The sequence below is a fragment of the Monodelphis domestica genome, chromosome 2 (genome assembly GCF_027887165.1).
Source record: "Monodelphis domestica isolate mMonDom1 chromosome 2, mMonDom1.pri, whole genome shotgun sequence".
Lineage (NCBI taxonomy): Eukaryota > Metazoa > Chordata > Mammalia > Didelphimorphia > Didelphidae > Monodelphis > Monodelphis domestica.
The window spans coordinates 257,483,827-257,494,569 of record NC_077228.1 but is presented as its reverse complement, the minus strand read 5'-3'; the positions used below and the strand labels follow the sequence as shown (position 1 = coordinate 257,494,569).

At 39.2% G+C, this 10,743-nt stretch overlaps 1 protein-coding gene across 5 annotated transcripts in view; it reads right to left on the bottom strand.

Moving 5' to 3' along the window:
- Window positions 1-5,272: 5,272 nt before the first annotated feature.
- The window catches only part of MYH10 (myosin heavy chain 10), a 199,968-nt gene continuing 194,497 nt past the window's right edge, over window positions 5,273-10,743 (bottom strand). For all 5 annotated transcript variants that reach the window (XM_056817527.1, XM_056817530.1, XM_056817529.1 and 2 more), the window contains 2 exons: window positions 7,517-7,689; window positions 5,273-7,040 (listed from right to left, as the gene is read on the bottom strand). In XM_056817527.1, coding sequence (XP_056673505.1) covers window positions 6,896-7,040; window positions 7,517-7,689 — 318 coding nt within the window. In that variant the 3' untranslated portion in view covers window positions 5,273-6,895. The remainder of the gene's footprint in view (window positions 7,041-7,516; window positions 7,690-10,743) is intronic.

Sequence of the window (10,743 nt, the reverse complement as noted above, 5' to 3'; positions counted from 1 at the left end):
ATCCCCCCCTTATTTTCTCTGCAGTCTATTTAAAACTATCCCCCTACCCTCTTCCTCCCTTATACTGCTTCCCTCCTCACCAGTCTATTTGTTACCCTTCTGCTCCGCTATAGGTCACAAATCTATTCTCTGCCCCAATGGATTGGATTGTTCTTCCCTCTTTGGGTCAATGTCAATGCACATATGAGTTGAGTATTTCCTGTCTCTAACCTCTTTACCCTTCCAGTGTATTGATGCTCTCCTCCCTCCTGTCATGAGCTTCTTTTGTGACATATAAATTTACCCCCTTTTGTTTCTTTTTCCATTTCTTTTAGTATTAACCTCTTATTTAAGCTTTAGTTGTATATATGTACATATATACACATGTATATGTATTTAGGCATACATGTATCTACATACCTATTTATGTCTTATTATTTCATCCTATACAGTTTGTCACTATTCCCTCAAAGTGTAATTCTTCTAGCTGCCCAGGTGATAACAGTTTTTAAGAGTTACCAATGACCTCTTTACTTATAGGGATACATATCATTTTAACTTAGTCTCTTAAAAAAATGTTTGTTGAATGACCATACTTTCCCCTGTAAGAATATTGTCAGTTTTGCTGGGTAGTTGATTCTTGGTTATAGACCTAGTTCCCTTGCTTTCTGCAATATCATATTCCATGCCTTTTGGTCTTTCAGTGTAGACACAGCCAGATCCTATGTTATCCTCACTGTGGTTCTATGGTATCTAAATGACTTCTTCTTGGCAGCCTGTAATATTTTTTCTTTGGTCTGATCCTTCTTGAATTTGTCTATAACATGCCTGGGTGTTGTCAGTTGGGGATTAAGTACAAGAGGTGATCTGTGGATTCTTTCAATCTCCACTTTTCCCTCTTGTTCTAGAATATCAGTTTTCTTGAATAAGTTCCTGTAGTATAATGTCCAGGCTTTTTCTTTTGTCATGGTCTTCTGGTAGACCAATGATTTTTAAATTGTCTCTCCGTGAACTATTTTCTAAATCTTCTGTTTTGTGAATGAGATGTTTCATATTTTCCTCAATTCTTTCATTCTTTTGGTTTTGTTTTATATTGTCCTGCTGCCTTGTGAAGACACTTATTTGTATTCTGGTTCTTAAAGACTGGATTTCAACCCTGGCTTTTTGGTCATCCTTCTCTTTCTGATCTGATTTTCTTTGGAGGTCATCTTTCATCCTCTTTGCCTCATCTCTCATCTCCTTTGCCTCATTTTCAAGGTGGCTGATTTTGGCTTTCAAGACATTCTATTTTCTGTTTCCAGATGACTTAGCTTAGCTTTTAAGTTCTTTTCCCAATTGTCTTCAGCCTCTCTTAATTGTGTTTTGAATTGCATTTTGAGTTCTTCCAAAGCCTGTATCCAATTTGTTGGATTTCTTATTTGTTTGCTGATCTCTCCCCCTCTGTTTTGTTCGCTTTTTGCTCATTGCCTGTACAGAAGCTATCTATTGTAATTTCTTTCTTCCTTTTCTGTTGTTTGCTCCTATTTACCCCTTCCTTGTGCCCCATATTTGTCTGTGCTCTTGCTCCTCTCATTTTTTTTTTTGTTTTGGGGGTTTCTGTCATTCTCCCCTCTTGGAGCTTTGACTAAAGGTCTTTCCCTGCAGTTTGTGGGGGAGGGGTATTTTAATTTGAGCTTCCCTGTCCTCTGGAGGCTTTTGATTGGATTAAATTAATGTTCAGAAGTCTGTGAGGGAGGGGTGTTGGAGGTTGGTCTTCCCTGCCCTCTGAAGACTTTTGATGGGATTAAGGTCACTTGTGACCAGACTGCCTGCTATGAGCTCCCTCCCCACCACCTGTGATCGATGTTCTGATCCTGGCATAGCCCTGCTTGCAAGGTATACCCTCCAAACCAGCGCCTTTGCCCATTCAGAGGTTCCTGCTGCTGCTGGAGGCTTAGAGCTCTTGGTGGGGGTGGGGGTGGGGGTGGGGGGAGTCCTGGGACCTTCCTTTTGCCTTCCCCTTAAACCCGAGTATTCTCGGATCCCGGCTTTGGGGGGCGCATACCTTTTGATTCAAGTCCAGCAGGAGGGTTCCTTGGCTCTGTCCTGTTGTTAGGTTTGATTTTCAGTCCCTTAAGAGCATTCAGTTTGTGATTGGTAAGGAAGGGTTTTCAGAAGTCTGAACTTCTGCTGCTTCTAAGCCACCATCTTGACTCTGCCCCTCTACCCTATTCTCTAAAAAATATTAACAGCTACACACTAGCAGTTACTTGAAGTGGCAGAAATAACTGGTTTGTTTCTCTTGCAATCATGGAATCGCAGATATAAGGGACCTCAGTGGTCCCTAGTCTGACTCATATCTAAATAGGAATCTACTGTTGATCCTTAAAAAGTCTTAAAGTATTTTCCTGAAAATTAAGAGCTTTTCCTAAAAAACATGAAGAAAAACCAAGACTTTCTATCAATAAGTTTAGTCTATAACAAAAGTTGGGCAACTAAGGGAGGCCCATTACCCAGGTTCTTCACTTTAGGTCCAAAAATAAGGGAACTAGTTTTAATTGACTACAAATATTTGTTACAAGCTTTCCCCGACCTGTTTTCTAACAGGGTAGGTGGGGGAAAAGTAAGGGGGGGAGGGGAATAAATGCTTGCAACATAAAAAATAAATAAATAAATTAGGACCTAAGTCCAGCAATGACTATTCCTGAGAAGAAAAACAGTTTGGGACGGTAGTCTGTGCTCACTGCTCTGAATTAGAAAGCTCTCCAAATAAAAGGACCTAGCACTAGACAAGATGATGTCTTCTTGTCTCAGGGGTGGCATGCAGATCTTTGTGAAGACCCTGACAGGTAAGACCATCACCCTGGAGGTGGAGCCCAGTGACACTATTGAGAATGTAAAGGCCAAAATCCAAGACAAAGAGGGCATCCCCCCGACCAGCAGAGGCTCATATTTGCAGTCAAGCAGCTGGAAGATGGCCACACCCTGTCTGACTACAACATCCAGAAAGAACCCACCCTCCATCTGGTCCTGTGTCTTAGGGGTGGCTGTTAATTGTTGACTTTATTATGAAAGCATAAATTGCCAAAGATAGCATCATTTTGCACTCAGCTCTTCAGAGTCTTAATATTAAGTTTTGAGATAACCAGGTTCAGTAACAGCTGAGCCAATGCTAATAAAGGTTTTTGTTGCACACTGAAAAAAAAAATTCCATAATTTAAGTCATTTTCTAAGCCCGTTAATGACTATTAAAGATTTATAGTTAATATAGGTTCAGTATCACTGAATAATCATGTAACTTTTACTAGGTTCATGATATGAAATAAAAACATTAAACTATTATATAATAACAGATTTAACATTAATACTGTAGTGCCTAAGACACTTTTTTGTAATGTCAGATTGCTTAATTATTATTTGAGAATGCTACACTCTGGCCAATGTTCTTAACTAGAAAACTAAGTAAAGCTCCTTTATCAGAGGCTCACAAGATACTCCAAATGTTCCTTTTGATAAAGCACCAACTTCCCCAAGATTTGATTTACCAAACCCCAATCTTTTGACAATAAATGATATGTCAATAATATTAAAGTTAATATGACTAAGGATTTCATGCATATAAACCTATATGTATTTCTCTTGTTATTCCTCACCCACTTTTCATCTCCAAATCATCTTGGCCAAGAAACCACTGAAAGAAAACCAGTTTGGGTTTTTGTGTATAAAATATTTGGCTTTCTGTCTCCTGGGCAGAAGAAAATGCTCACAAAGCAGTACTCCTTCTCCAAAAAGAAGGATGCTGCTGACATCATTGGCCATTTCTTCCAGATGCTACATCAGAGCCAAGGTTCTATGACAGCTGTGTGGATATCCTTTCCATGTCTACTGTCCTAGAACCTCACTAAGATGGAAGCTTTGAGGAATTCAGAGACTAGATTTCAACAAGAATAGAGCAGTTCATTAGCATGGGGCCCATAGAACATTCTGAATTTTTCAAAAAATCATGTGATAGAAAGACCAGGGCAGGATCAAGACATCTGTATCTGTGTGGCAGCAGAAAGGTATTTATTCTACCCGTAAAAATAAAAGGCAAACAGTAAAACTAATAGGCAATGGATTGATTATTGATTATAAACTGATTTGATACTCTGCTTGCTGTGCTTACAACGTATCTTCAGTTTATATCAATGAAGTGAAGCATATAAGTGAACTTCTCTTCAGGGCCACGCATAAAGGTGCTAAAGAGACTCTTGTTTATAAAAAATACAATATTGATGAAAAAGGATTTCTAACTCCACCCAAATAAAACTCCTTGGTTCTGCAAGAAACCATGTCTCCTATTTCCACAGGATACACTGAGATTTCTTGATCTGACCAACCTAAATTTTTACTATTCTAAATAAATTAACACTATTATCCTTATAATTCTTAACTTCATCTCCAAGTTATAAAAATAACAAAGGCTGGCTGGCTCAGCCTCAGCCTCAGCAAGAACCAAATTAGGACTCTGAGTCCAAAATAAAGACCAGGTCTTTCTTTGGTCTTCTCAGAATTAAAATAGCAATAGACAGTCACTAGTGTTTCCTAAGTTGGGAAAGGAAAACACCTAGCTCCTTTAGGTCTTTTCCTCCTTTCCTTCTACCTCAGATAGGAAAGAGAAAGAGAGAAAAGATGTCACCTCCTCCAAGCTCTCAGAGAGAGTCTCACTCTGCCAACTGCCAGAGAACAACTGCAACACAAAAACTGTTAAGACTTGAAACTGACACTGTTTCAGCTCTGTTTGAAACTCCAATTCTTTCTCAAGCCAGCTTCACTACTTCTTATCTCTAAACTAATATAACAAGACTTAATTTCTAATATCATCCTTATATACCCCTTTCCATTTCCTTATTTAAAAGATGAGTTTCACTTGTAGAAGAAATAAAACAATAGTAAAAACCTGAGTAAAAGCCACATGAGTGAAATCTCCCACCTGTCACTCACCCAACCTCCATAAACTTTGTTCCAGGTGGGGGGTGGGGGTTGGAGCTACACTCAAAATATATCCTCCCTTCATTAGCAAGTAATGTGAGAAGGAACATGGGAAGCTGGGAAAGAGAGCTCTGGGGAGCAAAATTCTAATTATACACAGTCTAGCCTAGTGCAAGAATTATCTGCTGGAAAAGGGATTAAATAGTAAAGGTAACTTTATTACACATAAAGAACGATGTGGCTCTTCATAACCTAACAACTTAAGAGGAATGCATTTTGGTGAAGACTATATCTCTCAGTGACCATCAATGTTAAGCTCCAGAACAGAAAGTGAGAAAGCAGATTTTATGTTCATATGATCATTCTTGTTTATTGAGGTCTGTTTATTCTCAATGATGCTTTTTCCTTCAAGTAAACAGAGCAGGCATAAATATCTATAATAAATTTATTGTCTTACAAAAATCATTGTCTAGAAATATGGGGATACAAGAAAAGATGTTTGCAGTCAAGTGCCTGGTGGTCAGCAGCCAGTATGATTCAGAAAGGGGATGGGATGAAACAAGCGATTCCATACCCACATGACAAAACCTTCATAACAGATGTTAAAGCTTTAAACCCAAAATATGAGTCGTATTCTCAAGCCCATTGCAAAAGATCAAAGATGTCTAATTAACACTGATTCATCATCACTGAATATTCATACCACTTTCACTAGAGGTACATGATATGAAGCGCGGTCAAAAATTAATACATTAAATTGTTATATAGGTAAATAATATATTTAACATTGTCTTAGTACTGTAGTGTCTAAGGCACTTTCTGTAATGTCAAATTGCTTAACTATTAACCAAAAGAGAATGCTAAATATTCACTGTAACACTGTTTAAAAGGGAAAAGGGAGAAAAGAAAGGATTCATATTCACTGGCATGTTAACATTCAGGAAAACACGCATTCATTGCTGAGCCTCTAAACCACTGACAAACTTGGAACAAGCCTCAGACATTAAAAAAACAATGTTCCCCTTTTGGGCTCCAAAGCCAGGGCTGGAATTCAAGGTCAGCACCAGAGGCTGCAGGGCCATTCACAAATTTCTGCTCTGGAGTGCAGAGGCTGCTTACTCCTAAGGAGCAGGAAGCACTAACACACAAAGGGTTCTTGAGACTCATCCAGTCCAGTAGTCAATAAGTTACTTTCTACTTGGAAACTCAGCTGCAAAGTTTGAATTATCCTTCTGCACAGACCAGTTCTGACCAAGAAGAGTCCTCATGTCTAGATTCAAGGTGTTACACTCCGAGCAGCAGAACCACGCCCCAGGGGATGCTGCAAGTTAACCAAAGCCAAGGCTTCTCTCCCCATCCTATTCTGTTCTTTTTAGTACTTCCAAAGCCCTTTTCACAGTTTGCTCACTGAGATAGTGTTGATCATAATATATATATAAAAAAAATGAAACCTATAGGTGCCGTTTGGTCTTCACAGTGTTCTAAGGGAACTGACATAGCTGAGAAGCCAAGGGCCACATGAACGTAGGAGAAGCTAAGTTAACTGTCTGTACAACAGAAAGCATGCATAGTAACAACCAAGGGTCTGCCCCAATAAAAGGGTTTGGGAATGAAGGGTCTGAGGTTTCCTTAAAAACAAAAATGAAAACAAGAACAAAAAAACTCTTCAGACAGCATTTTGGCCTCCTGAAGAATATTTGGAAAATAGATGCATTGAACAGATGATCCTGTTTAATATACATGTAAATATATATATATATATATAAAAAAAGAGCATTTGTACCTATATTTGAAGCAGGGAATATTATGGGGAGGCTAGAGAGCCTTAAGACACAATTGACCTTTCAGTAAATAACCTTGTAATCTGCCCATTTTCTCTGCTGATTAGTGGCCACAAGGCAGACTGGTGGTCAGGGAAGTCCTTGTTTACCCCATGGTATCAGAGCAGGCTTCTGGCCCTCTCTCTTTACTCCACTGGTGCAGCCGGCATCTCATTGACATCACTGGTTTTGCTCTCTGTGTCATCATCTGAGAGTTCAAGGGATGCTCCCTCAATATGTAGTTGGCGCCTGCTGGATCGACTGGAAGAAAAGGTGATTGGGCCTCCTCTCCTGGGTAGAAAAGAGAAAGAGTCAATAGTAGGAACAGGGGGCTGGGAGGTGAGGGGGCATAAACATGCTGAGACTGGGACCTCTGATTCCTGTATTTCTGCAGGGCACTTGATCTTGCTGTTTTTGGGCTTGGGAATTAGACACATGCATTCGCAAATGCACAGAGTCATTCCAGCTAATTCACAGAAAGCTGCCTTCTTGAGGTAAAGGCCTTAGAAGCTATGCTGGGTCCTGGGACAGAAGGACTAAGTAAAACTCTTTCTAGAAGTATATTAAGTCTGGTCTCCTCATAGGCTCTGTTTTGTGTTCCCCTTACATCTTCTTTATCCTTGCAATATTTAAAGCTTACATGGTGTACCATGTGCTAGATATGTATTCCCTAGATGAGATAGCAACTACCAACTTTAAGCCTGAATGTGAGAAGCCACCTGGCTCTGGGACTCCACCAAAACCCCGAAATGTCTATATCTATTGACCTCAGTCTGTTTTTCAGAGTGCTGACTTCCCGGGTCAGGCCTTCATTGGCTTCTATGGCATCATCCAGTTCACGCTGGAGTTTGCGCCTTGAGGCATTGGCACGAGTGGCCTCTTCTTCAGCTTCCTCCAGTTGACGCTTGAGCTGCTTCATTCTGGCATTGGCCTTCTCCATCTAATTAAAAGAATTCATCATAAGTGGTTAAATGGGAAAATGTCTGAGTGAGAGTGGTGAAAAAATGATCATCGCCCACATTCAGCCTCATTCTGAACTTGAATTGGAAGGAGGAAGGGATTAAGCCTACTCTGTGCCTTAGGAGGGCACACACAAAGTAATTTAATAACCCCTATGTAATCTGCACTTTGGGTAAATCAGGATGGAACCCAGGCTAAGAGTCAGGAGACGTCTTAATATCACCTTGTTTTCAGAGAAAGGAGGAGTCAAGTTTCTGATTGATTTATTTCAGGTTGTTATGAGGCACTAATTGAGTGGTGACCATGAGAGAGGCTACTGAGTATAAATATTATCAGTTATTTCCATGGAAGTAACACCACAGGGTAGGGACAAAGAGAAAATGAGGATCTGACCACTTAGTATCAGGCCGTAAGAATTTATGGCACTAATACTTTCAAGAAATGGAAATCTGAGTTTTGATGTGAGGAAAAGAACTGATTTGTTGCCTATTCAGAAATCCTGAGGTCTAAGAGAAAAAATAACAAATTATTTTGATTACATTAAACTTAAGTTTTTGTACAGACAAAATCAATGCAATCAAAATTAGAAGGGAAGCAACAAATTGGGGAAAAGTCTTTATAGCAAAAACCTTTGACAAAAGTCTAATTACTCAAATTACTAAAACAATTGTACAAAAAAAATCAAGTCATTCCCCAATTGATAAATGGGCAAGGGACATGAATAGGCAATTTTCAGATAAAGAAATCAAAACTATTAATGAGCACATGAAAAAGTGTTCTAAATCTCTTATAATCAGAGAAATGCAATTCAAAACAACTCTGAGGTATCACCCCACACCCAGCAGATTGGCTAATATGAGAGCACAGGAAAGTAATAAATGTTGGAGGGGATGTGGCAAAATAGGGACATTAATGCATTGCTAGTGGAGTTGTGAACTGATCCAATCATTCTGGAAGGCATTTGGAACTGCCCAAAGGGCGCTAAAGACTGCCTGCCCTTTGATCCAGCCATAGCACTGCTGGGTTTGTACCCCAAAGAGATCATAAGGAAAAAGACCTGTTCAAGAATATTGATATTGGTGCTCTTTATGGTGGCAAAAAATTGGAAAATGAGGGGCTGCCCTTCAATTGGGGAACGGCTGAACAAATTGTGGTATATGTCGGTGATGGAATACTATTGTGCTCAAAGGAATAATGAACTGGAGGAATTCCATGTGAAGTGGAATGACCTCCAGGAATTAATGCAGAGTGAAAGGAGCAGATCCAGGAGAACATTAAACACAGAGACTGATACACTATGGTACAATCGATTGTAATGGACTTCTCTACTCAGCAGCAATGCAATGATCCAGGACAATTCTGAGGGACTTAAGAGAAAGAACACCATCCACATTCAGAGGAAGAACTGTGAGAGTAGAAATGCAAAAGAAAAACAACTGATTGACTACATGGGTCCAGGGGGATATAGACTCTAAATGAACAAACATCAATAATATGAAAATAGGTCTTGATCAATGATACATGTGGAATTGCATGTAAGCTATGGGAAGGGATGGGGAAAGGGGAGGGAAAGAACATGAATCCTGTAACCATGGGAAAAAAAAATCTCTAAAGTAATTAAATAACCCCCTGCCCCCCCAAAATAAAATTTAAAAATTGTGGAAGTTGAATTGACCAAAAATAAATAAGTAAAATTATTTTTTATTAAAAAAAAAAAAGAAATCCTGAGTTATGTTCATATTTATATATTTGTAATTAGTGAGTTTTTTATTTTTTTGGCTTACTGACCCTTTTTAACATCATCATCATCATCACTTCTTAAAAGAATAGTATTTTGTAAGTAACTCAGGTAAGCATAATAAATAAATTCACTGACCACGTCTGAAAGATTGTGCCTTGCCATTCTCCTAAGATGAGAGAAATAGGATTGTCATCATTAGTCTCAAGTCAGGATTGGTCACTGCATGGATTTGAGTTGTCTTAAGTCTTGTTTCTCTTTATACTGTGGCCATTGCTTTTTAACACTAACATACTCCACAGTATCTCTATAGTCTGAATTATTCTGGGTAATGTAGACCCAAGATTCTTATAGCATTGAAGCTATGTGGGATTTAAGCATTTCCACACTATAAAGGGTGAAATAGCTTCCACCAAAACACAAGCTGATCAACCCTCCCCCATCCCATCTATGGAGCTAGAGCGCTAGAATCAGTGAGTGAGGGGCACCTCTTTGTCCCTGGCAGCTGACTAAGACCACCAAAGACCTATCCCTGAGAGCAGCTAGACCTGAGACCCCAGCAGGCTGAAGAAAGCAGACCCTTGGGCGCCTGTGCGGAGATAAGTGTAGAGAAGGGCAGTAAACAGTAGAAGATGCAGAAACTCAAGAGGTAGCCTCAGGGAAAAACCTTGCTCCTTAGATCCATACACAGAGAGCCTGCCCTCCTCACTCAGACTTCTGACTGGAAAGGGAAGGAAAAAACCACCATAGTGATGGCAAACAATGCCCAAGAAAAACAAAAAACATGAAGGCGGCATTGATCCTGGATAATTTTTAGTGAGGAAAAAATCCAGACTACAGAGTATATAGCAGAAGAGGACATACAAATAAATAGACCCAAACCTTCTTAAAAAAAAAAAAAGGAAATTGTCCACAAGCTCTTGAAGAATTTAAATTGGAGCTTATCAAAAAGATGGAAAGATTTTGGCAAGAAAAGTGAGACATATTTAAAAGGACAGGAACTCCCAATTGGAGAAACAGCTGGAAGTCACAAAAAGTAGGATAGACCAAACCAAAAAGGAATATCAAAACATTATAGCAGAAAAACAGTCCTTAAAGACCAGAATTAGGCAAATGGAAGCCAATTATCTTGCAAAACAGCAATAATTAATAAAGCAAAGTCAAAAGACTGACAAAATAGAATAAAACAAAATATCTCACTGACAAGATGATAGATCAAGAAAACCAGTCTCAAAGAGACAATGAGAATCATTGGTCTACCTGAAAATCCAGAAAAGAACAGAAATATTAACATTA